The 27,785-nt window shown below is 41.5% G+C and overlaps 1 protein-coding gene across 1 annotated transcript; it reads left to right on the top strand.

The window, feature by feature from the left end:
• On the top strand, positions 1–27,785 carry LOC117536446 (sorting nexin-14-like; the record flags this gene model as incomplete). The annotated part of the gene is given in 20 exon segments (XM_034201306.1): positions 1–223; positions 858–1,010; positions 1,391–1,511; positions 2,430–2,503; positions 2,824–2,902; positions 3,974–4,017; positions 5,217–5,304; positions 5,509–5,593; positions 7,467–7,623; positions 8,398–8,473; positions 8,837–8,881; positions 9,086–9,166; positions 11,576–11,690; positions 12,472–12,627; positions 16,236–16,360; positions 19,162–19,220; positions 26,095–26,227; positions 26,493–26,679; positions 27,484–27,567; positions 27,685–27,785. Coding segments are annotated over 19 exon segments (1,947 nt in total), but the record flags the coding sequence as incomplete, so codon positions are not given.

Genomic DNA, 27,785 nt, shown 5'->3' with positions numbered 1-27,785 from the left:
GCTGTATATAGAGTCATGTGAAAGTGGGCGTGGTTAAATGTAAACTGAAAAACAACAGACTGGAAGTCAGTTGGGACTTTAATCCGGATACATAACAAATAAACAGAAGGAAAACATGAAGTAAACACGTTGGAAACTTGAACCTGGGAATTATCCTGCCCGGCAGCTGAAGACTTGTGGATAAAATGTGTTTTATATGAAGAAGTTCTCCTGCAGTATTAAGGTAAATCTCTACTGTTAGCACCGTGAGCTAACTAGGGCTAGCTGTCGTCGAGCTACATTTAATCTGTTAAAATGTATTTTAGTGGTGTAAAGTAACTAAGTACATTTCCTCAAGTACTTAAGTACACTTTTGAGATGGTGTACTTTGACATGTATTTAATCCCTTTAGTTACTTCACAGATCTGGATGAATGATGGTAAATCTAATCAAGTGTTGAATCAGACTTTAGTTCCACCTGGAGTAAATCCACCAGCTACCCTGCAGTATACAAAGTACTTCAAACTAGCTGCACCTTCACCAGCTTTGAGAACACTTTCATGATCAATCATTATAAAACATATCATATATATTATTCTGAAATGGACCAATCTGCACCATGACACAATACTTTTCTACTTTCACTTGAGGAACATTTTGAATGCAGGACTTTTACTGTAACAGAGTATTCCTACACTCTGGTACTTCTACTTTTACTCAAGATCTGAGTACTTCTACTTTTACTCAAGTACAAGATCTGAGTACTTCTCTCTCCTCTGGCTGTAAGTCATTAAAGCAGCTTATAGTGTAATTTGAACCCGTAAATAGCGCCTGTTTCCTGGGTGTCACCGTCTGTAACGTCTCTCTCTGGTCCGCAGGTTCTTTGACGACAGGATGGCAGGTTTTTTAATGTTTGTAGAGAAAGTGAAGCTGGGTCTGAAGATAGACGTCCTGAGGGAAGTGGGACGTCAGTACCCAGTCTTCTGCTTCCTGCTGCTGTCTCTGGTGGCGCTCACACTGCTGCTAAACAGGTAGAAAACACACACAGCATGCATGAAATCAGTGTTTCTATTGGCTCAACAGTGGCAGGTTCAGTCTGCACTCAGAGGGAGTCACAATAATACACTTTATTTACATTGCACCTTACGCAGCCCAAAGTGCTTTACAGTGTGTGACAGAAAACATCATTAAAAACAGAAAGAATTATATCAATGAACCATAAAACATGAACAGTGAACAGGTCTTAAATTGACTTTAATTCCAATTGTGGTTACTTTATTGATATAGCGCCTTTCGTGCATGATGCAGCCCCAAGAGCCCCAGACGAAGCTCAGGTTACAGCTCCTGGGTTAGATCAGTGTTCGTGAGCGTTTCTGTTGAGTTTTAATGCGGTTTACTCGTCCCTCTCCAGGTATCTCCACGTCCTGATGGTCTTCTGGTCGTTCCTCGCCGGCGTCACCACCTTCTACTGCTCCCTCGGACCGGAGTCCCTCGTTCCAAACATCTTCTTCCCCGTGAAGCAGAGGAACAAAGTAACTCACACGTTAACCCTTTAGCTGCACAGTGTGTAAGGCCTTTTTATATTTACTTAATGGCCAAGTCATTTCTAAACTACTGTCAACAGAAGCTATACTGGTAATGAACTCAGCTTATTGTGAGCCCAACATGTGCAGGTTAGCAAGTGCTGGAGACCCTACTAAACATTTCTATCATAAAACATTACAGTACTCAACACTTCTGGGTTCACAGCAGGACGTAAAGGTCCCATGTCACGGCCATTTCCACTGATCATAGTTCCATTGTTGAGGTTTATAGAATAGATTCACATTGTTCAATGTTCCAAACTCACATTGGTTTCTCACAGCATCTCTGTATAGCATGTGTATTCACTCTCTGTACACGGCTTGTTGGAGCTCCTGCCCCCCCCCTGTGAGCCCAGTGGCCGTCTGCGAGACAGCGAAACCCAGCCCGAACACACACACACACCCGCAGCCTGGCTGTGAGTCTGCACACACAGACTCACAGCCTCGCCGCGTCCCGCCGTCTCAGGGAGGAGAAATCGGCGGAGCTGCAGCTGAGAAAAGATTGAGTGTGTGAGTGAGAGGAAGTCCGCGTAACGGACGTAACGTAACGGCTCCACGTTAAAAGGTCAAAGAGTCCATTTGGGTATGGGCACGTCACAGAACCCAGGAAGTAAACAATGGAAAAAGATAAATGTCCAACGAGGCGTTCTGGGGCAGCACAGACAGGTCTTCTCTGTGTTAGAGTTACTCGCTACAGGGTGCACTTTGAGGGTCTTTGACTCTGCAGACCGTTTACATGCAGAAGCTTCATAACACAAGGGGACGGGTGATAACCAGAAAAGCATGACATGGGCCCTTTAAGAGCTGGTAACTAGACTATAATGTGATTTCTGAATATGAATAACATGAATCCTTTGTCCTCCGCAGCGTCAGGAGCAGGAACTGTTTCCTCTGGGTCACAGCTGCGCCGTGTGCGGGAAGGTGAAGTGCAAACGCCACCGGTACGTTGTTTTATTATTTATATATCTATATATCTTCAAGCTTGATCTAGCCAGGGAACACTTCAGAATCCGGTTTGCACATACCAGGAATCTGCTTTGGTGTAAATGGGGCAAACACATCAAGAGGAGTAGTTAGAGGTACTAGTTGAATTAAAAGCCTTCGTCCACACCTAGTGTTTGCTGCATGTCATAACAAACCGTCAGCCATGGACCACACTGTGGAGCACACCTGGAGATTTACGTCATGATTTCTGTACTTTCTCGTGTCCTCATCCCTTCACCAAGTCGCTCTGATTTCACAAATGTTGAATTCCCTGCAGGCCGACGCTGCTGCTGGAGAACTATCAGCCGTGGTTAGACCTGAAAGTTCCTTCAAAGGTCGACGCTTCAGCAGCAGAGGTACGTCCGTTATGATTCACGTCTACAATTGGTAGCGTCTTACTTTTGTACACTACGCTTCCACTTTCTCATAATGTTATTCAACTTGTTTCGTCTTTCTTTCTGCCCTTTATAATACCATTATTGTTTCGTCTCCTACAGCAACGAAATATATGCAAACACGAAGCTTAGTCTTCTCAAAAACACTGGATTATATCATGCTTTGTGGCACGACAGGGTGTCCGCGGGGTCTTAAGAAGTATTACAAGTTGATAAATCAATTTAGCGAAAATGAAGGCTATTAAACGGCATTTTCCAAGGTGTTACATTTTGTAGCTTGTTTTTTTGACGTCAACTGAACAGGACATCGCACGCTCACTGCTTGATAGCGTGAAGGTCCGTTTACGCCGGTTGCTAAACAACATCGTTATGGGGAAATGCAAGTCTGCGTCCAAATGGTTGGAAGATAAGGAGGAAGGACAATCAATACTATAGTCAATGTGAGGTAAAGTGTGTCGCCATGGTAACCGGTTAGAACTCCAAGTGGCGATGAGGTCTTAAAACGTATGGAAAGCGTCTTAAAGAAGGTCTTAGAGGTTTTACATCTGACTTCAGGATTCCTGCACGAGATAAATAACTTCACAACAGTGCGTACTTCTCCTTAAACCGGATCAATAAACATGAAGAGGTTAATCCAGTCGTGAATCTAGGTTTTAAGTTCATATCACAAAACCCAATTTCCTCCATGATAAATAACCCTCAGTAACTTCCAGCTGTTTCTGTGTGTAGTTCAGAGTGTGGTGCGTTCAGGGACACTCAGTAACTTTGAATATATGTGTGTGTAGTTCAGAGTTCAGGTTTTAAGTTCATACCAAGAGTCAAAAATAATGTATAAAAAACTGAAAATATCTTAATGTATTGCCTAGATTACTTAATTATAAAAAAGGAATTGTTAATAACTCCAGAAAGACATATTGAACGTATAATTGAAAAGCATTCTTTCTCCCTTTTTAAATGATTATCTGTGTCTGTAAACTTCAAAACACATCAGCTGAGATTTCTGTGTTGTCTCCTTCTCCCTTCTACCTGTAGGTGTTCGAGTTAGTTCTGGAGAACTTTGTGTACCCGTGGTACCGGTGAGTGTTTCCTTGTTCACAGTGTTATTTAGAAGTTGTTTTAAGATTCAAAGGTTTTATCGTCACATAAAGCTACAGTGTAGAAATGGACCTGAGCTCCTCCAACAATGCCACATATATCATAAAATACAAATAACAAATAGTGCAAGAAGTCTCTATACATGTAAATAGAATATGATACAAGGAAGCTCCATAGTTTCTCTTAGAATAAAATCACTTATATATTCAGTTTCATATTTAATATCCCATCCGTCACATACTTGTGTATATTTATTACATGGCTTAGTTGAATACTCGATTCTGATTGGTCAATCCAGAACACGTGACACGTTGTTAATCCAGAACAGACCGCTGTCTTCGTTGTTAAGGACGCTCACATCTGCAGAAAGAAGTCCGGTCGATTGAACTGTATACAGTTTGGCCGGGACAAGAAGACAGCGGAGAAGTAACGGGGCAGAAACCCTCCTTTTTACGCAACGGTCCCGACATAGACATCAAAACATATTCAGTGTGCAGTTCCTTTGGCATTAGGGCAGGATATCTAGATACTTTCCAAGCTTTGACAAAATGAATTGTGCTACTTTTAAAGCAAGCAGCGATGTTTTCAAATCTGTAACTCCTCAAACACGCCATCGAAGCAGTTCATGCCGTTGCTACGTTAGTTCAAACGGTAACAACGGACTATTTCTCTTAGCGGATGCATGTCAATTTAAATCAATACAACTATTTTTAAAAAGCATTTCAATTAATATTGGGAGTCGTTACTTTGTTGAGAATGTGGCCTTTTAATAAGCGGGATAATGTAAATTCAACATGTATATTTTCTACTTTCTTGTGTATTTCTTGTCTTTACATTGTGATTGTACAATGCCTTGTCTTTGTATGCTGCTGCAACGCAAACATTTCCCAATTTGGGATCAATAAAGTATTATTTAACTTATCTTATGAACATCTGAGGTCACAGGCTCCTCCAACAGAACACAATAAAACAGATAAAATAGAGCAAGTAAATACAAATTAAATAGGAATAGTGAAAGAATAGTCTATATAAGTAATTGGAATATTGATATATGCCTCCGTCTACGAGAACAGAATGTAAAATGTAATATTGTACATTAAGACTAAATTAAATACGGTTTATTACGGTGATAACTATTTGGATGAATGAGTAAATAAAATCTCCTTCTTCCTGTTTTCAGGGACATCACGGACGACGATGCGTGTGTCGATGAACTCAGGATGACTTTTCGTTTCTTCGCCTCGGTTCTCGTCCGCCGCGCTCAGAAGGTCCGTGTCAGCGAGAGAGGCTGTTAAAAAAACATTTCTAATCATCAAAAGTCTTCAAATGTTAGTTTTTGTGAATAAAATGTCAGATAAAGAAAAGGATGAATTCCAACAGGCCACTAGATATCATTGATTTTATTATTAAATGTTCTTTATAGTGACATTTCATCACACAAACGGTCTTGTACTCCGTGTGTTTGGCGGCAGGTTGATGTCCCTGCTGTGTTTGCAGACAAAGTGATGAAAGCTGGAATGAAGCACATTGAAATTATTGCAAAAGCTCATAGAAAAGGTAAGAATCTGTATTGTCCTATTGACCTCTGAAACGTCACAATCGACCAATCAGAATCGAGTATCCGACTAAGCCATGTAATATTAAGTGCATTTATATTCATTTATTTAATCACACTTCAAGCTAACCCAGTGATTCAGCTACTTTACTTTCGCTTCCTATCTTCATTTCATTTTCTCTTTCTTCACATTTTTGCTTTCAATTTTGTATCTTTTATTTAAATCTTTTTATCTTTAACTTCTTACATGTATAACATATTTCTATTTATCTTTCATTCTAAACTGTCACAAAACCCAATTTCCCCCGTGATAAACAACCTTCGTGGGGATTTTTTGAAATATCAACCATTAAGATGTGTGTGGTGCGTTCAGGGACCCTCAGTAACCTCCAGCTGGTTCTGTGTGTAGTTCAGAGTGTGGTGCGTTCAGGGACCCTCAGTAACTCTGATTATATGTGTGTGTAGTTCAGAGTGTGGTGCGTTCAGGGACCCTCAGTAACTCTGATTATATGTGTGTGTAGTTCAGAGTGTGATGCGTTCAGGGACCCTCAGTAACTTTGATTATATGTGTGTGTAGTTCAGAGTGTAGTGCGTTCAGGGACCCTCAGTAACTCTGATTATATGTGTGTGTAGTTCATAGTGTGGTGCGTTCAGGGACCCTCAGTAACTCTGATTATATGTGTGTGTAGTTCAGAGTGTGGTGCGTTCAGGGACCCTCAGTAACTCTGATTATATGTGTGTGTAGTTCAGAGTGTGATGCGTTCAGGGACCCTCAGTAACTCTGATTATATGTGTGTGTAGTTCAGAGTAAGGTGCGTTCAGGGACCCTCAGTAACTTTGAATATATGTGTGTGTAGTTCAGAGTGTGGTGCGTTCAGGGACCCTCAGTAACTTTGATTATATGTGTGTGTAGTTCAGAGTGTGGTGCGTTCAGGGACCCTCAGTAACTGATTAGATATGTGTGTAGTTCAGAGTGTGGTGCGTTCAGGGACCCTCAGTAACTCTGAATATTTCTGTGTAGTTCAGAGTGTGGTGCGTTCAGGGACCCTCAGTAACTCTGATTATATGTGTGTGTAGTTCAGAGTGTGGTGCGTTCAGGGACCCTCAGTAACTCTGATGATATGTGTGTGTAGTTCAGAGTGTGATGTGTTCAGGGACCCTCAGTAACTCTGATTATATGTGTGTGTAGTTCAGAGTGTGGTGCGTTCAGGGACCCTCAGTAACTCTGATTATATGTGTGTGTAGTTCAGAGTGTGATGTGTTCAGGGACCCTCAGTAACTCTGATTATATGTGTGTGTAGTTCAGAGTGTGGTGCGTTCAGGGACCCTCAGTAACTCTGATGATATGTGTGTGTAGTTCAGAGTGTGGTGCGTTCAGGGACCCTCAGTAACTTTGAATATATGTGTGTGTAGTTCAGAGTGTGGTGCGTTCAGGGACCCTCAGTAACTTTGATTATATGTGTGTGTAGTTCAGAGTATGGTGCGTTCAGGGACCCTCAGTAACTTTGATTATATGTGTGTAGTTCAGAGTGTGGTGCGTTCAGGGACCCTCAGTAACTTTGATTATATGTGTGTGTAGTTCAGAGTGTGGTGCGTTCAGGGACCCTCAGTAACTTTGATTATATGTGTGTGTAGTTCAGAGTGTGGTGCGTTCAGGGACCCTCAGTAACTTTGATTATATGTGTGTGTAGTTCAGAGTGTGGTGCGTTCAGGGACCCTCAGTAACTCTGATTATATGTGTGTGTAGTTCAGAGTGTGGTGCGTTCAGGGACCCTCAGTAACTCTGATTATTTCTGTGTGTAGTTCAGAGTGTGGTGCGTTCAGGGAGTGGTGCGTTCAGGGACCCTCAGTAACTCTGATTATATGTGTGTGTAGTTCAGAGTGTGGAGGGTTTGCAGCAGGCGGCTCTGGATGAATTCGGCGCTGATCTCCACATCGCGCTGCGCAGCCGCAAAGACGAGCTGCTCTACCTCCGGAAACTCACAGAGATGCTGTTTCCTTACGTCATGCCGCCCAAAGCCACCGACTGCAGGTAGGACACGTACAGCATTTACCTGTCAGGGTAGAGAAGTGTATACAAATACTATATACTATAAACTATAATCTTTGTGAGCGACCCCTAGTGGTCTGTGAGTATATTGGTAACATTTCACCTTTGAAATAAATAAATTCAAAGTGTTTCTCAAATTGTTTAAAAATGACTAGTATAGATGGCGACAGCGACACGCAGTCAATGAGTGTGTAAACATACCTTGTGTTTAATGTTTTATTCCTCTGGATTGTAGGGAACACACACATTGAAAGTCTGTACACACACATTGAAAGTCTGTACACACACATTGAAAGTCTGTACACACACATTGAAAGTCTGTACACACACATTGAAAGTTTGTACACACACATTGAAAGTCTGTACACACACATTGAAAGTCTGTACACACACATTGAAAGTCTGTACACACACATTGAAAGTTTGTACACACACATTGAAAGTCTGTACACACACATTGAAAGTCTGTACACACACATTGAAAGTCTGTACACACACATTGAAAGTCTGTACACACACATTGAAAGTCTGTACACACACATTGAAAGTCTGTACACACACATTGAAAGATTGACAATAATGTTGACTTTTGACGACAGCATTTCCCTGCACAACCACCGGCTCTCAGGGTAGACGAGTGTCAACAAATATCCTTTTTATAGTTTTTATTTATCGGTCACCTGCAAGAAGACATGAGAAAGTGGATTTTGCGTAATAGGGGACCTTTAAATATATTCTAAACCTTTTTTAACGCAGGTCTCTGTCTCTGCTGCTGCGGGAGGTGATGTCTGGATCCGTCATGTTGCCCACCATGGACTTCATGGCCGACCCTGTGAGTAACTGTGCTTTTATGATCAAATAAACAACTACTAAGAGTCTACACTGATGTTAAAGCACGGGTTCATGTTTCGTCTGACTGTGTTATGAGTTAAGCACTGTAGGAATTGTGTAACACCTTAAAATAATATCATTTATTTGGTTTATTGTACAAGAAAACCCTTTAATTCAATCGACCGTTTAAGATTGAATTAGTAACTATGAAGAGCATTAGATTGTGTAAGAATGTTTCTTTGTTTTTAGATGGAAATAATATGAAATAGCTTCATAATTATGGCCAAAACTCACTTTCCACTCTGTGTTTTAAAGGTTTTTTAATATAAAATACTAAAATGTAATGTTTCTCTTTGTTTTCCAGGATACTGTGAACCTCATGGTGCTGATATTTGTTGATGACACTCCAGTAAGTGAACAAAACATTTCATAAATACTGATCCTCTTACTTTACAGGTAAATCAGGGAATATAAGAACAAATAATCTGCTGCGTGGAAATGTAACCTTTTTAAACCAATTGGAGTGGCGGTTTCTTTCTTGTCCACTTCCTCGTGTATTGGTTATGGGATCATTTGATTAAATCATGTTTTTGCTTCTCTTTTGTGTCTCCAGCTCGATCCGGCCACCGAGCCCCCGTCTCCACTCGTTCCTTTTTTACAGAAATACGCCGAAGTCAGCAACAAGAAGCAGTCTGTGAGTACCTCGCTTTTTAATACAAATTAAAATGAAATTAAAACTTACTCTAGTTTCCTGAACCTGTATCCCCCTCCGCCACCTCATCATATGTCTGCGTCTCCTTTGTTTATCTTGTGTTTTCTGATATTAATACTATTAAAGCTTTATATTTAAAGCACTTTTCCTTCACAGGATGCAGCTCAAAGTGCTTGGACAGTTTAAAAACATTAGCATACATGCAGGGTTTGTAAACGATGCGTACATGGCCTCAAAAAAGGAAAAAATCAAGAGAATAAATAGAATAAAATAATCCAAAAGTAAACTACAGATAACCCATTCGGTAAAAGCAAGAAAATAAGTGTGTGTGTGTCAGAGTTCCCGTTAGCCGGTAATTACCGGACTACGACCGGTAAAATATGCAGAAGACCGGCAAATCTAAATCTCTCCGGTCAAAGTGTCCGTTCAAAATAATTTCCCCTTACGGTGTGTCCACACAGCAGCTTTGACCAAATCTTGAAAATCCTGGAGCTGGGCGTGTCTGACAGCTTGGGGATTTCGCGACCAACAACCAATCACATGAATATCACATGAATATCCCGCCCCCGACATACAAAGCAAAAAAACCCGGTTCTTCTACACTATTGTCAAATAGGAAGGGCTATGATGAACATTTATTTTTTTAACATTTTGAACATTTATGAGATTAATGTTTATGGTGCTATTTTATGCTACATTCCATGCTGGCTAATGATACTGTCTATGCTTGCTAGCAACGAAGTAAACTAGCAACGAAGTAAACTGGATATAAAATCCCCAAACGAGCGAAAACCTACCAGTTTCACCCACTGTCTCTGCCACCTCCCTCCATGCCTGGTTCCTCCGGTTTGTATCCCGGTAAGTAAATAGGGACTGGTCATAAAGAACCGGGTGATTTGCTACCGCAATAACTAACTTCTCCTCCACTTTTGTGGAATATAGAAATGAACTGCGGGTCTGGTTCTCCCAGCTTGCACGCGGTTTGATTGGCTAGCGCTTGAACTGTCAGATTTGCATAAACGGATCTGATTGGCTGTCGCTTCCAGCTCAGCCTCAAAAGTTGAACAATGTTCAACTTTGGAATCCTGAACATCCTGGAAATCCTGGAAATCTTCGCCTCGCCCCCCCACAATGCAGTTCGGCGACAAGCGAGGGAAAGTGACGTCATCCCCATTCAAAGTCAATGGGCGGAGACGCGCTGGAAGCGGTGGACAAATCGCCAAAAGCTGCTGTGTGGACGGGCCGTTAGCGCAATATTACATCAGTTGCGCAACTTGCACCACTTATGTGACAGACAAAAGAGTGTGTGACAGACAAGAATAGTCAATTCTAATGTCTAACACGTAATATGGAGAGAGAGATGTCCTGGATGGGTTGATTGTGCGTTGATCTGTTGGTAATGCCTCGGGGTTCCGGTGGGCATGTAAACAAATGCATAATGCTGCGCTATACTTTGTGGCCTCACCCGGTTGCATAGCAACGCTTATTGTTTAGGTGTCTTTTAATAAGCAGGTAGTCATATCAATAGCTAGAACTAGCTGGATCTGATCGATATGGACATAAACGCGAGTGAAGTCTAATCTGACGGGAGAGAGAGATCAGCTGCTGCTGACGAGTCGACACGCAGCTCTGCATGATCAGCGGTGAGCAAACAAAACAAACTTCAGGTTAGAATATCACACGTAGCTATTTTAATGACCTCTCAAACTACCGTAACTAGTTATAGATATGTTTAGTTTTACTGTCGGGTCACTCACTACTGATCCGCGAGCTGCATGAGACTGACGGGCTGTCAGGAGAGGGAGAGAGCGCTCCGTTTATTATTCCCGTGTTATTGTAAGTTACTGTTCACTTTTGAATAATGTAGTTAATCTACTAGAATTAGTTTGTTTAATATCGAATCATATTAATTTGTTTTAAAGCTCAATAAATAACAAAGAAGACCTTTGACCGGCACTTTTCTCATTTTGTCCGGAAGATTTCAACTTTAACGGACATGTTGACCGGAGAAAACATATTCTAACGGGAACTCTGGTGTGTGTGTGGGTGTGTGTGTGTGTGTGTGTGTGTGTAGCTTTGCGGGGTTGAGAAAACCTGATAAATAGAATAAGTACTGTACATTTACCGTAACAAACTCATTACTTAGTATTTCTAAGATAAAAGAGACTAATTCACATTTTGATTTGAAGGGACATTACTGTGAAATTGGGAGGAAATCACCACACTGATTTGAAAAAGGTTGCTTGCGTATCAAAGGTGTTGTATTTCCTGTTGTCCAGCTATGATGACAACGATAAATATATCTCAGTTCAGTCCAGTAACCATCAGATAAAGACCAGCAGAAGGGTATTTTTGCAGTGTTTCATGCAAACCCTCCCTGTTGTCTTGCAGGTGTTGAAGCTGGACCTGAAGGAGATCCGGGAACAGCAGGATCTACTTTTCCGCTTCATGAACTTCCTGAAGCAGGAAGGAGCCGTGCATGTGCTGCAGTTCTGCCTCACCGTGGGTACGTGCTTCGTACAAAAACTAAATGAAACGACAGGACGGTTCATTTTATGGACTGTTAGAATATGTCTGACTGACTGTGGGAAAAATCTCACTGGTCACCGGCTTGAGCTTCAATATCAGGATCCATGTATTTATGATCCTCTCAAGAATGTAGTCATCACATACAGAATAGCTTATATATCAACATTCTGACTTTCTCTCAAAATTCGGACTTTCTCTCAAAATTCGGACTTTCTCTTAAAATTCTGACTTTCTCTCAAAATTCTGACTTTCTCTCAAAATTCTGACTTTTTCTCAAAATTCTGACTTTCTCTCAAAATTCTGACTTTTTCTCAAAATCAAAAAATTCTGACTTTTTCTCAAAATTCTGACTTTACTTGAATTTCTGACTTTTTGTTAAAATCAAAAAATTCAGACTTTTTCTCAAAAACTCAAAAATGTTAACTCTCCCTGGTCCCCGGCTTGAGCTTCAACTCAGGATCCATGTATCTGTGATCCTCTCCAGAATGGAAGGAGTCATCACATACAGAGCATCAACTAGTTCCTGAACAGTGTCCTTCACATGCTGATATCAAGAGAGGGAGTTACACAGTCACAAGATGGAGGAATACCGGTTCTTGTAATCATACATCCTGTCATGAACACAATTCTGACTTTCTCTCAAAATTCTGACTTTTCCTCAAAATTCTGACTTTTCCTTGTTATCATGTTACTCTCATATTGGAAGAGGACATTCAGTGTTTCCCCAGCACTGACCCGTGTGGTTGTTTTTCCTGCAGAGGAGTTCAACGATAAGATCCTGAGTCCTGATCTGAGTGACTCTGAGCTGCAGCGTTTGCACGGAGAGGTCGTTCACATCTACGAGACGTACTGCCTCGAGGAGAGCATCGACAAGATCAGCTTCGACCCCTTCATCGTGGACGAGATCAGGAACAGTGAGAGGCTTTGAAACTTCATACACTGAACAAAAATATAAACGCAACACTTTTGTTTTTGCTCCCATTTTTCATAAGATGAACTCAAAGATCTAAAACATTTTCTATTTACACAAAATAACCATTTCTCTCAAATATTGTTCACAAATCTGAAAGAATCTGTGATAGTGAGCACTTCTCCTTTGCCGAGATAATCCATCCCACCTCACAGGTGTGGCATATCAAGATGCTGATTAGACAGCATGATTATTGCACAGGTGTGCCTTAGGCTGGCCACAATAAAAGGCCACTCTGAAACGTGCAGTTTTGCTTTATTGGGGGGGTCTGGGGGGGTCCGAAAACCAGGCAGTATCTGGTGTGAGGGTTAGAATTAGGGGTAGGGTTAGGGTTAGGGTAATGTTGTGAATCGAGTGGCCCATGGTGGTGGTGGGGTTATGGTATGGGCAGGCGTATGTTATGGATGACGAACACAGGCCACTCAATTCACAACATTACCCTAACCCTAACCCTAACCCTACCCCTACCCCTAATCCTACCCCTCACACCAGATACTGACTGGTTTTCGGACCCCCCCAGACCCCCCCAATAAAGCAAAACTGCACGTTTCCGAGTGGCCTTTTATTGTGGCCAGCCTAAGGCACACCTGTGCAATAATCATGCTGTCTAATCAGCATCTTGATATGCCACACCTGTGAGGTGGGATGGATTATCTCGGCAAAGGAGAAGTGCTCACTATCACACATTCTTTCAGATTTGTGAACAATATTTGAGATAAATGGTTATTTTGTGTTTATAGAAAATGTTTTAGATCTTTGAGTTCATCTCATGAAAAATGGGAGCAAAAACAAAAGTGTTGCGTTTATATTTTTGTTCAGTGTAGATACACTGGATATATCTTTCACTGCTGATTTAGGGCTTTACAACCTCATAAATACACTGATTATATATTTCAGTGTTGATTTGTAGTATTAACACTTAATTGTTGTTTACTGTCCTGTGTCTCTCAGTTGCTATAGGTCCGTACGGCGGCGTGGTGAAACTCTTACTTGCTACATGTTTCTGTTGTTGTTGTTGTTTACTGTCCTGTGTCTCTCAGTTGCTATAGGTCCGTACGGCGGCGTGGTGAAACTCTTACTTGCTACATGTTTCTGTTGTTGTTGTTGTTTACTGTCCTGTGTCTCTCAGTTGCTATAGGTCCGTACGGCGGCGTGGTGAAACTCTTACTTGCTTCATGTTTCTGTTGTTGGTGTTTACTGTCCTGTGTCTCTCAGTTGCTATAGGTCCGTACGGCGGCGTGGTGAAACTCTTACTTGCTACATGTTTCTGTTGTTGTTGTTGTTTACTGTCCTGTGTCTCTCAGTTGCTATAGGTCCGTACGGCGGCGTGGTGAAACCCTTACGTGCTTCATGTTTCTGTTGTTGTTGTTATTTACGGTCCTGTGTCTCTCAGTTGCTATAGGTCCGTACGGCGGCGTGGTGAAACTCTTACTTGCTACATGTTTCTGTTGTTGTTGTTGTTTACTGTCCTGTGTCTCTCAGTTGCTATAGGTCCGTACGGCGGCGTGGTGAAACCCTTACGTGCTTCATGTTTCTGTTGTTGTTGTTATTTACGGTCCTGTGTCTCTCAGTTGCTATAGGTCCGTACGGTGGCGTGGTGAAACCCTTACGTGCTTCATGTTTCTGTTGTTGTTGTTTACTGTCCTGTGTCTCTCAGTTGCTATAGGTCCGTACGGCGGCGTGGTGAAACTCTTATGCGCTTCATGTTTCTGTTGTTGTTGTTTACTGTCCTGTCTCTCTCAGTTGCTATAGGTCCGTACGGCGGCGTGGTGAAACCCTTACGTGCTTCATGTTTCTGTTGTTGTTGTTTACTGTCCTGTGTCTCTCAGTTGCTATAGGTCCGTACGGCGGCGTGGTGAAACTCTTATGCGCTTCATGTTTCTGTTGTTGTTATTTACTGTCCTGTCTCTCTCAGTTGCTATAGGTCCGTACGGCGGCGTGGTGAAACCCTTACTTGCTACATGTTTCTGTTGTTGTTGTTTACTGTCCTGTGTCTCTCAGTTGCTATAGGTCCGTACGGTGGCGTGGTGAAACCCTTACGTGCTTCATGTTTCTGTTGTTGTTTACTGTCCTGTGTCTCTCAGTTGCTATAGGTCCGTACGGTGGCGTGGTGAAACCCTTACGTGCTTCATGTTTCTGTTGTTGTTTACTGTCCTGTGTCTCTCAGTTGCTATAGGTCCGTACGGCGGCGTGGTGAAACTCTTACTTGCTACATGTTTCTGTTGTTGTTGTTGTTTACTGTCCTGTGTCTCTCAGTTGCTATAGGTCCGTACGGCGGCGTGGTGAAACTCTTACTTGCTACATGTTTCTGTTGTTGTTGTTGTTTACTGTCCTGTGTCTCTCAGTTGCTATAGGTCCGTACGGCGGCGTGGTGAAACTCTTACTTGCTACATGTTTCTGTTGTTGTTGTTGTTTACTGTCCTGTGTCTCTCAGTTGCTATAGGTCCGTACGGCGGCGTGGTGAAACCCTTACGTGCTTCATGTTTCTGTTGTTGTTGTTATTTACGGTCCTGTGTCTCTCAGTTGCTATAGGTCCGTACGGTGGCGTGGTGAAACCCTTACGTGCTTCATGTTTCTGTTGTTGTTGTTTACTGTCCTGTGTCTCTCAGTTGCTATAGGTCCGTACGGCGGCGTGGTGAAACTCTTATGCGCTTCATGTTTCTGTTGTTGTTGTTTACTGTCCTGTCTCTCTCAGTTGCTATAGGTCCGTACGGCGGCGTGGTGAAACCCTTACGTGCTTCATGTTTCTGTTGTTGTTGTTTACTGTCCTGTGTCTCTCAGTTGCTATAGGTCCGTACGGCGGCGTGGTGAAACTCTTATGCGCTTCATGTTTCTGTTGTTGTTATTTACTGTCCTGTCTCTCTCAGTTGCTATAGGTCCGTACGGCGGCGTGGTGAAACCCTTACTTGCTACATGTTTCTGTTGTTGTTGTTTACTGTCCTGTGTCTCTCAGTTGCTATAGGTCCGTACGGTGGCGTGGTGAAACCCTTACGTGCTTCATGTTTCTGTTGTTGTTTACTGTCCTGTGTCTCTCAGTTGCTATAGGTCCGTACGGTGGCGTGGTGAAACCCTTACGTGCTTCATGTTTCTGTTGTTGTTTACTGTCCTGTGTCTCTCAGTTGCTATAGGTCCGTACGGCGGCGTGGTGAAACCCTTACGTGCTTCATGTTTCTGTTGTTGTTGTTTACTGTCCTGTCTCTCTCAGTTGCTATAGGTCCGTACGGCGGCGTGGTGAAACCCTTACGTGCTTCATGTTTCTGTTGTTGTTGTTTACTGTCCTGTCTCTCTCAGTTGCTATAGGTCCGTACGGCGGCGTGGTGAAACCCTTACTTGCTACATGTTTCTGTTGTTGTTGTTTACTGTCCTGTGTCTCTCAGTTGCTATAGGTCCGTACGGTGGCGTGGTGAAACCCTTACGTGCTTCATGTTTCTGTTGTTGTTTACTGTCCTGTCTCTCTCAGTTGCTATAGGTCCGTACGGCGGCGTGGTGAAACCCTTACGTGCTTCATGTTTCTGTTGTTGTTGTTGTTGTTTACTGTCCTGTCTCTCTCAGTTGCTATAGGGCCGTACGGCGGCGTGGTGAAGCTCCAGACGATGCACTGCCTGTTTGAAGCGTACGAACACGTGCTGTCTCTGCTGGAGAGTGTCTTCACCCCCATGTTCTGCCACAGTGACGAGGTGACAGCTCTTTGTTAGCATGTGATACAGCCAATCTACTTCAATATGGTTTGAATATCTGCAAATAACTTTAGAGTAAATGCACATATTTTTTTGTTTGTGTGAATAACACTTGGATTTAAAGGTCACCTATTCTGCAAGATCCACTTGTTCATGTCTCTTCTACATCAACATGTGTCCCCTCTTCTTCATGTCTCTTCTACATCAGCATGTGTCCCCTCTTCATCATGTCTCTTCTACATCAGCATGTGTCCCCTCTTCTTCATGTCTCTTCTACATCAACATGTGTCCCCTCTTCTTCATGTCTCTTCTTCATCAGCATGTGTCCCCTCTTCTTCATGTCTCTTCTACATCAACATGTGTCCCCTCTTCTTCATGTCTCTTCTACATCAACATGTGTCCCCTCTTCATCATGTCTCTTCTTCATCAGCATGTGTCCCCTCTTCTTCATGTCTCTTCTACATCAACATGCGTCCCCTCTTCTTCATGTCTCTTCTACATCAACATGTGTCCCCTCTTCTTCATGTCTCTTCTACATCAACATGTGTCCCCTCTTCTTCATGTCTCTTCTACATCAACATGTGTCCCCTCTTCTTCATGTCTCTTCTTCATCAACATGTGTCCCCTCTTCTTCATGTCTCTTCTACATCAACATGTGTCCCCTCTTCTTCATGTCTCTTCTACATCAACATGTGTCCCCTCTTCTTCATGTCTCTTCTTCATCAACATGTGTCCCCTCTTCTTCATGTCTCTTCTACATCAACATGTGTCCCCTCTTCTTCATGTCTCTTCTACATCAACATGTGTCCCCTCTTCTTCATGTCTCTTCTTCATCAACATGTGTCCCCTCTTCTTCATGTCTCTTCTACATCAACATGTGTCCCCTCTTCATCATGTCTCTTCTTCATCAGCATGTGTCCCCTCTTCTTCATGTCTCTTCTACATCAACATGCGTCCCCTCTTCTTCATGTCTCTTCTACATCAACATGTGTCCCCTCTTCTTCATGTCTCTTCTACATCAACATGTGTCCCCTCTTCTTCATGTCTCTTCTACATCAACATGTGTCCCCTCTTCTTCATGTCTCTTCTTCATCAACATGTGTCCCCTCTTCTTCATGTCTCTTCTACATCAACATGTGTCCCCTCTTCTTCATGTCTCTTCTACATCAACATGTGTCCCCTCTTCTTCATGTCTCTTCTTCATCAACATGTGTCCCCTCTTCTTCATGTCTCTTCTACATCAACATGTGTCCCCTCTTCTTCATGTCTCTTCTACATCAACATGTGTCCCCTCTTCTTCATGTCTCTTCTTCATCAACATGTGTCCCCTCTTCTTCATGTCTCTTCTACATCAACATGTGTCCCCTCTTCTTCATGTCTCTTCTACATCAACATGTGTCCCCTCTTCGTCACGTCTCTTCTTCATCAACATGTGTCCCCTCTTCTTCATGTCTCTTCTACATCAACATGTGTCCCCTCTTCTTCATGTCTCTTCTTCATCAACATGTGTCCCCTCTTCTTCATGTCTCTTCTTCATCAACATGTGTCCCCTCTTCTTCATGTCTCTTCTACATCAACATGTGTCCCCTCTTCTTCATGTCTCTTCTTCATCAACATGTGTCCCCTCTTCTTCATGTCTCTTCTACATCAACATGTGTCCCCTCTTCTTCATGTCTCTTCTACATCAACATGTGTCCCCTCTTCTTCATGTCTCTTCTACATCAACATGTGTCCCCTCTTCTTCACGTCTCTTCTACATCAACATGTGTCCCCTCTTCTTCACGTCTCTTCTTCATCAACATGTGTCCCCTCTTCTTCATGTCTCTTCTACATCAACATGTGTCCCCTCTTCTTCACGTCTCTTCTTCATCAACATGTGTCCCCTCTTCTTCATGTCTCTTCTACATCAACATGTGTCCCCTCTTCTTCATGTCTCTTCTTCATCAACATGTGTCCCCTCTTCTTCATGTCTCTTCTTCATCAACATGTGTCCCCTCTTCTTCATGTCTCTTCTTCATCAACATGTGTCCCCTCTTCTTCATGTCTCTTCTTCATCAACATGTGTCCCCTCTTCTTCATGTCTCTTCTTCATCAACATGTGTCCCCTCTTCTTCATGTCTCTTCTACATCAACATGTGTCCCCTCTTCTTCATGTCTCTTCTTCATCAACATGTGTCCCCTCTTCTTCATGTCTCTTCTTCATCAACATGTGTCCCCTCTTCTTCATGTCTCTTCTTCATCAACATGTGTCCCCTCTTCTTCATGTCTCTTCTTCATCAACATGTGTCCCCTCTTCTTCATGTCTCTTCTACATCAACATGTGTCCCCTCTGTGGAAAGAGACTCTGAAAGTTTCAGGAACAAAGATTCTCTCTCTTTTTGATCCATTTCTATAAAAACCTGTCTGAAAATGAGCTGATCAGATTTTGGCCACTTTGTGATGTCATAACGATGTTTTGGCTTGTGTAACCATTAGCCAATCAGCAACCATGTTAACCCCCCCCCCCCCCCCCACACTTTATCACCTGAATCTCCTCCTAGAGCACCATTGTGTTGTTTTAAACCAATCATCTCTCAGAGGGGCGTGGCCAGCAGCAGCTCATTAGCATTTAAAGCTACAGACACAGAATCAGCACTTTTGGAAAAGAGAAATCAAAGCAACTGATCGTATTGTAAGATGTGTTGCTTTATTATTAATGAAACTGTCCAACAGAATGCACTCTTACTTGGGAAATGTATTAGCGTGTGTTTCAAGCTTCAACTCGTATATTAATTGTTATTTGTTTATTTGTCTGTGTTCAGTACTTCAGACACCTGCTGAGGGGAGCAGAGTCTCCAACCAGGAACTCCAGAATCAGCAGGTTGGTTTAATCATTTATATTTATATGTTTACTTTGCTGTTAATGCATATTTCACAGGGAATGGTGGCAAAGAGAATGAGGAAAAATAGGAATTAAGAATGAGAATAGGTTATAATGAAAACACCTGATTACCAATTTTTATTAACCGATAATGATTTCCGCAGTGACTCGATATCTTGTTAGAAATAGTGAACAATTATTATTTGTGTTTCCAAATGTCTACGTAACTTTAGATATTTAGTTCTCTGTCATAGAGGGGTTAGGAAACGTGGAAATATTCACATTTAAGAAGCTGGAAACATCGAATTATCATTAAAAAAAATGAAACCGTTCCAAAACAGTATAAATATTAGTAAAAAAAAATCAGCCATTTATTAATAGTTTAAGGATTACATTTGCAGCTCTTATTCACATGATATCAACACCACAAATATTGAAACTAGGGTGACCAGGTGTCCCGCTTTGTGCATATTTATCATTTTCCCCGTGTCCCACAAATTGAGACGATGTCCCGCATTTGATTATTCAATAGCTAGAAAACAAAAGAGAGCTATCACCCTTAGCTGTGTCAGAAATCCACCTATAGTAAAGTGTTGTAAGTCATATTTATAGGCTATAGTTTCAATATAAAGGTTTATTGTTTAGGGTTGGATGGACATTATATTGAAACCTAAACTACTTGTCCGCATTGTCCCACACAAACACACTCTTTGTCCCACTTGTGGTCACCTCGTCACTCTCATTGAAACCATGAAGTGAACTGGGTTTATCACAGTAAACATTAGTTGGATATAATAACAGCCTAATTATTTAATATAGGTTTATCGGTAACACTTTATATTAAGGTACACATATTCACCATCAACTAGTTGTTAATTAACATGCATATTAGCAGTATATAGGCTCTTTATTAGTCATTATAAAACACTTACTAATGCTTTATTCTACAAGACCATATTCTACAAGTACTAGGCCATTAGTTGAGAGTTTTTCCTCAATAACCCTCTAATGCAAGTAAGGACGTTGTTGTACGTGAGTTATGGTCTTAATATGCTCAGCTCAATATGGGCCTAATAAGGCAGCAGTACCACAAGAATAGTAATTGTCCCATAATAACACCGAACAAATATATTCTTATGTAACAAGAAATGAAACTACAAGTGTCAAAATAACTCAAAATTAGGTATTTCTAACTCAGAATATGTTCCCTATTTTAAAGTGAAGTCTTGTTCATACAGAATAAGCTAGTAGTTTGTGTCTAATGTGAATGAACAACTAGTTGATGGTGAATAAGTGTACCTTAACATAAAGTGTTACCGGTTTATCAAACTACCTGAGTCCAGTAGTGAGAACTGTCCTCTGAACACACACACCATTTTTAAGGTGTTTTATCCAAACTGGTCATAAGTTGCCTTTGCATCTTGTTCCAGAAATAGCTTCAGTTGTGACGAGAGTCGGTGAGTAAATGTTCTGCATGTTTCGCTGCTGAAAGCTGCTCAGAGTGATGCATGCACAGTGATGCAAATTAGCTGATTTGGGTGACTTGTGTAATTCGTGGAGAACCGAAGAGTTTTCGTTTTGGGGGGGAGGTTTGGAGTCCGGACAACTTCTCACTTCAAAAAAGAAGAAGAAATCTAGACCGCAAAATAATTAAACAAGCTAGTGTCTGTTTTTCCTGGCCAAGGACAGGTTCCTTGAACACAACACGAGCGTAACGTGTCTTCACGTGGTATATGTCTCGTCTGAAAGGAGTGTTGACGGAGAGCACCAGAACGCCGCTCCAGCCCTTCAAATATTGCAGTACCCATAAGGAGCCGTACACATGCCGCAGTATTTGCGTGGCTGTGTCTTTAGTTGTAAGCACAGTGGCGATCTGTTGTTGTTAGCATCTGGTTAGCTAGCTATGCTAACGAATATAAAGAGCTTTTCTACAACCAGGTGGAAGAGAGCTCTCTCCTGAGAGGCTCAAATAACCTCAGCTCAGTGAGGTTAAGGCACACCTTGATATGATCATTATAGTTATTAATGAGACTAAATGAAAAACAGGTATAAAATACTATATGACAGTCACAAAAAAGTTGTTAAAAATAACAAGAATAGAGTTTAAAATGGGAGTGGTTTGTAAAATATCCAAAAAGAAAAATCTGTTTACAGTTCTGTTTCAAATGGTGTTGAGATGTATCCATAGATCTCTTAATGTTGCTCTCAAAGTGCACCAGATTGATGCTTTTAACTTCAATATTTTAAAAATAATCTTCCCGTGGAGCATGCCCCTCGGACCCCCCTAGAGGAGGTTAGGTCCCCCCCACTTAAATCATGTTCACATGGATAGGAAACTAAATACATTTGCACACATCTTGTGTCCATATCTTTCTGTTTTGGTGGTCACGCCACACCGTGCACGTGCATGCATACGAGAGTCATGGTGAGATCTCTGGATTTGCTTTTTCTTTGCACAGCATGAAAGAAAGGTGAAATGAATGGGCTGTGATTTTAGTTTTTTTAAGCAGAGGTTGAGTTCAATCATTTGTACGGCCCTCGGAGGATGTTCCCCACCCCTGCTGTAATAATAATAAAAACCCTTGATTTATAACTTAACACCTCTGTCTGCTATTGATCTGAGTATAAAGAATAGCAGTTAATTGAAGCATTATAGCACAGGCCTTTGTCAGATGGCATATTACGCTGTTTTTTTTCTGCTTCGAACGCATACATGTTCTGCTTTGCATTCGAATGTATGCATTTTATATTTCACTGTAGATTTTTAACACATTTTAACATCTGGAGACACGGCTGAGCTTTGGTGCTTGTTCCTATGTCATGCTGATGATTGCACTTTTGTTTTAACCTCACGTTTGAGTTAAATAATGCATCTCTGAACACCACATGGGTTTTAAAAAGTCCTCACGGGGAGTCAATGTGGCAAAAATATTTAGTCAAAATGATGTGAAAATGTCTGTTTATATGATTCTGTATTGTTTACATTGTGTTAGAAGCTAGATTATACACCTGAACATCAGCAGGAGAGGACTCTTTAAAGTAGAGACACTACATACTGATATACACCTGAACATCAGCAGGAGAGGACTCTTTAAAGTAGAGACACTACATACTGATATACACCTGAACATCAGCAGGAGAGGACTCTTTAAAGTAGAGACACTACATACTGATATACATCTGAACATCAGCAGGAGAGGACTCTTTAAAGTAGAGACACTACATACTGATATACACCTGAACATCAGCAGGAGAGGACTCTTTAAAGTAGAGACTACATACTGATATACACCTGAACATCAGCAGGAGAGGACTCTTTAAAGTAGAGACACTACATACTGATATACACCTGAACATCAGCAGGAGAGGACTCTTTAAAGTAGAGACACTACATACTGATATACACCTGAACATCAGCAGGAGAGGACTCTTTAAAGTAGAGACACTACATACTGATATACACCTGAACATCAGCAGGAGAGGACTCTTTAAAGTAGAGACACTACATACTGATATACACCTGAACATCAGCAGGAGAGGACTCTTTAAAGTAGAGACACTACATACTGATATACACCTGAACATCAGCAGGAGAGGACTCTTTAAAGTAGAGACACTACATACTGATATACATCTGAACATCAGCAGGAGAGGACTCTTTAAAGTAGAGACACTACATACTGATATACACCTGAACATCAGCAGGAGAGGACTCTTTAAAGTAGAGACTACATACTGATATACACCTGAACATCAGCAGGAGAGGACTCTTTAAAGTAGAGACACCACCTACTGATATACACCTGAACATCAGCAGGAGAGGACTCTTTAAAGTAGAGACACTACATACTGATATACACCTGAACATCAGCAGGAGAGGACTCTTTAAAGTAGAGACTACATACTGATATACACCTGAACATCAGCAGGAGAGGACTCTTTAAAGTAGAGACACTACATACTGATATACACCTGAACATCAGCAGGAGAGGACTCTTTAAAGTAGAGACACTACATACTGATATACACCTGAACATCAGCAGGAGAGGACTCTTTAAAGTAGAGACACTACATACTGATATACACCTGAACATCAGCAGGAGAGGACTCTTTAAAGTAGAGACACTACATACTGATATACACCTGAACATCAGCAGGAGAGGACTCTTTAAAGTAGAGACACTACATACTGATATACACCTGAACATCAGCAGGAGAGGACTCTTTAAAGTAGAGACTACATACTGATATACACCTGAACATCAGCAGGAGAGGACTCTTTAAAGTAGAGACACTACATACTGATATACACCTGAACATCAGCAGGAGAGGACTCTTTAAAGTAGAGACACTACATACTGATATACACCTGAACATCAGCAGGAGAGGACTCTTTAAAGTAGAGACACTACATACTGATATACACCTGAACATCAGCAGGAGAGGACTCTTTAAAGTAGAGACACTACATACTGATATACACCTGAACATCAGCAGGAGAGGACTCTTTAAAGTAGAGACACTACATACTGATATACACCTGAACATCAGCAGGAGAGGACTCTTTAAAGTAGAGACTACATACTGATATACACCTGAACATCAGCAGGAGAGGACTCTTTAAAGTAGAGACACTACATACTGATATACACCTGAACATCAGCAGGAGAGGACTCTTTAAAGTAGAGACTACATACTGATATACACCTGAACATCAGCAGGAGAGGACTCTTTAAAGTAGAGACACTACATACTGATATACACCTGAACATCAGCAGGAGAGGACTCTTTAAAGTAGAGACACTACATACTGATATACACCTGAACATCAGCAGGAGAGGACTCTTTAAAGTAGAGACACTACATACTGATATACACCTGAACATCAGCAGGAGAGGACTCTTTAAAGTAGAGACACTACATACTGATATACACCTGAACATCAGCAGGAGAGGACTCTTTAAAGTAGAGACACTACATACTGATATACACCTGAACATCAGCAGGAGAGGACTCTTTAAAGTAGAGACACTACATACTGATATACACCTGAACATCAGCAGGAGAGGACTCTTTAAAGTAGAGACACTACATACTGATATACACCTGAACATCAGCAGGAGAGGACTCTTTAAAGCAGAGACACTACATACTGATATACACCTGAACATCAGCAGGAGAGGACTCTTTAAAGTAGAGACACTACATACTGATATACACCTGAACATCAGCAGGAGAGGACTCTTTAAAGTAGAGACACTACATACTGATATACACCTGAACATCAGCAGGAGAGGACTCTTTAAAGTAGAGATACTACATACTGATATACACCTGAACATCAGCAGGAGAGGACTCTTTAAAGTAGAGACACTACATACTGATATACACCTGAACATCAGCAGGAGAGGACTCTTTAAAGTAGAGACACTACATACTGATATACACCTGAACATCAGCAGGAGAGGACTCTTTAAAGTAGAGACACTACATACTGATATACACCTGAACATCAGCAGGAGAGGACTCTTTAAAGTAGAGATACTACATACTGATATACACCTGAACATCAGCAGGAGAGGACTCTTTAAAGTAGAGACACTACATACTGATATACACCTGAACATCATCAGGAGAGGACTCTTTAAAGTAGAGACACTACATACTGATATACACCTGAACATCAGCAGGAGAGGACTCTTTAAAGTAGAGACTCTACATACTGATATACACCTGAACATCAGCAGGAGAGGACTCTTTAAAGTAGAGACACTACATACTGATATACACCTGAACATCAGCAGGAGAGGACTCTTTAAAGTAGAGACACTACATACTGATATACACCTGAACATCAGCAGGAGAGGACTCTTTAAAGTAGAGACTCTACATACTGATATACACCTGAACATCAGCAGGAGAGGACTCTTTAAAGTAGAGACACTACATACTGATATACACCTGAACATCAGCAGGAGAGGACTCTTTAAAGTAGAGACTCTACATACTGATATACACCTGAACATCAGCAGGAGAGGACTCTTTAAAGTAGAGACACTACATACTGATATACACCTGAACATCAGCAGGAGATGACTCTTTAAAGTAGAGACACTACATACTGATATACACCTGAACATCAGCAGGAGAGGACTCTTTAAAGTAGAGACACTACATACTGATATACACCTGAACATCAGCAGGAGAGGACTCTTTAAAGTAGAGACTCTACATACTGATATACACCTGAACATCAGCAGGAGAGGACTCTTTAAAGTAGAGACACTACATACTGATATACACCTGAACATCAGCAGGAGAGGACTCTTTAAAGTAGAGACACTACATACTGATATTCACCTGAACATCAGTAGGAGAGGACTCTTTAAAGTAGAGGCACTACATACTGATATACACCTGAACATCAGCAGGAGAGGACTCTTTAAAGTAGAGACATTACATACTGATATACACCTGAACATCAGCAGGAGAGGACTCTTTAAAGTAGAGACACTACATACTGATATACACCTGAACATCAGCAGGAGAGGACTCTTTAAAGTAGAGACACTACATACTGATATACACCTGAACATCATCAGGAGAGCACTCTTTAAAGTAGAGACACTACATACTGATATACACCTGAACATCAGCAGGAGAGGACTCTTTAAAGTAGATACACTACATACTGATATACACCTGAACATCAGCAGGAGAGGACTCTTTAAAGTAGATACACTACATACTGATATACACCTGAACATCAGCAGGAGAGGACTCTTTAAAGTAGAGGGACTACATACTGAAATACACCTGAACATCAGCAGGAGAGGACTCTTTAAAAGTGAGTCATTTTCTCTGTTCTCTGTAGAAACATGTCGAAGCGAGGTGAGTCGTTTGGGATCAGCAGGATTGGCAGTAAAATAAAAGGTGTGTTTCGAAACACGACGATGGAGGGAGCGATGTTGCCGCCCCTGAACATGAACGATATGGACGAAGACATGGTGAGGGTTTCACTTCTTCTTCCTAATTCAAAGAGTTCTGTCTGTACACTAGCACAGCTTTCTCTGAGGATGAAGACTCACTTCAACACCCTCAAATGAATTGGTGTTACTGTCTCCTTTCTCAATTAGTAACACAACGAGTTTTACTTTGTTTCTATATCAAAGACACCATTAGTCCTACTGTAGGGAAGCTGTGTCCTAAGTGAATTCATAGAAAGGAAATAGGAAAGTATTTTAGATGTTGTCTACTTGTGTCTCCTTGCAGGTGGAGGAGGCGACAGTGGTGATGGAGGACGACTCCCCCGCGGAGCCTCCCTGCTCAGCTGGGTCTCTGAGGAACCTTTCCTTCTGGAGCATCGGCATCCCGTACATCGACCTCTGTGACGATGACAACAAGAGAGACAAGATCCCCGTGTTCTACATCGATGTGGAGAGAAACGACAGGAAGGAAGGTAACAAAGTCCTCCGCCAGCGAGGTCACATGGGCTTAGATTTAGATGTGATGAGGGTGATGAAACGAAAGTTCAAAATACTGTTAAATCCGGGGTAAGCCTGCCATGAAAGCCCAGCGTTTACTTTCAAAATAAAAGCCCCATAAAGTATCTGTATACTTAAAGCAAGCTCCAGGAGAGGCTTGTTTTTCAAAATAAAAGCACCAGTAAGTAACTGTATACTTAAAGCAAGCTCCAGGAGAGGCTTGTTTTTCAAAATAAAAGCCCCATAACGTAAGCGATACTTAACTGCATGCTCCAGGAGAGGCTTGTGTTTCAAAATAAAAGCCCCATCAAGTAAGTGTATACTTTACTGCAGGCTCCAGGAGAGGCTTGTTTTTCAAAATAAAAGCACCAGTAAGTAACTATACATAAAGCAAGCTCCAGGAGAGGCTTGTTTTTCAAAAATAAAAGCGACAGTAAGTAACTATACATAAAGCAAGCTCCAGGAGAGGCTTGTTTTTCAAAATAAAAGCCCCATAACGTAAGTGTATACTTTACTGGAGGCTCCAGGAGAGGCTTGTTTTTCAAAATAAAATCGCCAGTAAGTAACTATACATAAAGCAAGCTCCAGGAGAGGCTTGTTTTTCAAAATAAAAGCGACAGTAAGTAAATAAAGCAAGCTCCAGGAGAGGCTTGTTTTTCAAAATAAAAGCCCCACAGAGTAACTGTATCTGAACCTTGTGTAAAATGTCTATTTGATTGTGAAAGACTTTCTCCTTATGTACATATTAATGTAATTTATTAATCTTCTTCTTCTTCCAGTTGGTCATGAAACAGAGAAGTGGTCGGTCTTCAGAAGATATCTGGAGTTCTACGTCCTCGAATCAAAACTCACCGAGTTTCACGGTAAAAAACATTAAAACTCTTTCATATTTCCCAATATCACAATACCAGCTTATACCGTCGGTATCTTATATCATATATCCTCTGCTTTCAGCTTTATTTATTATGATTGTATTCCAGGCACGTTTGCAGACGCTCAGCTTCCGTCCAAAAGAATAATCGGACCCAAGAATTTGGAATTCCTCGAATCCAAGAGAGAAGAGTTTGAGGAATATTTACAG

This window comes from Gymnodraco acuticeps, unplaced genomic scaffold (assembly GCF_902827175.1).
Source record: "Gymnodraco acuticeps unplaced genomic scaffold, fGymAcu1.1, whole genome shotgun sequence".
In the NCBI taxonomy this organism is placed as follows: Eukaryota; Metazoa; Chordata; class Actinopteri; order Perciformes; family Bathydraconidae; genus Gymnodraco; species Gymnodraco acuticeps.
This window is presented reverse-complemented; position numbering and strand designations above follow the sequence as displayed.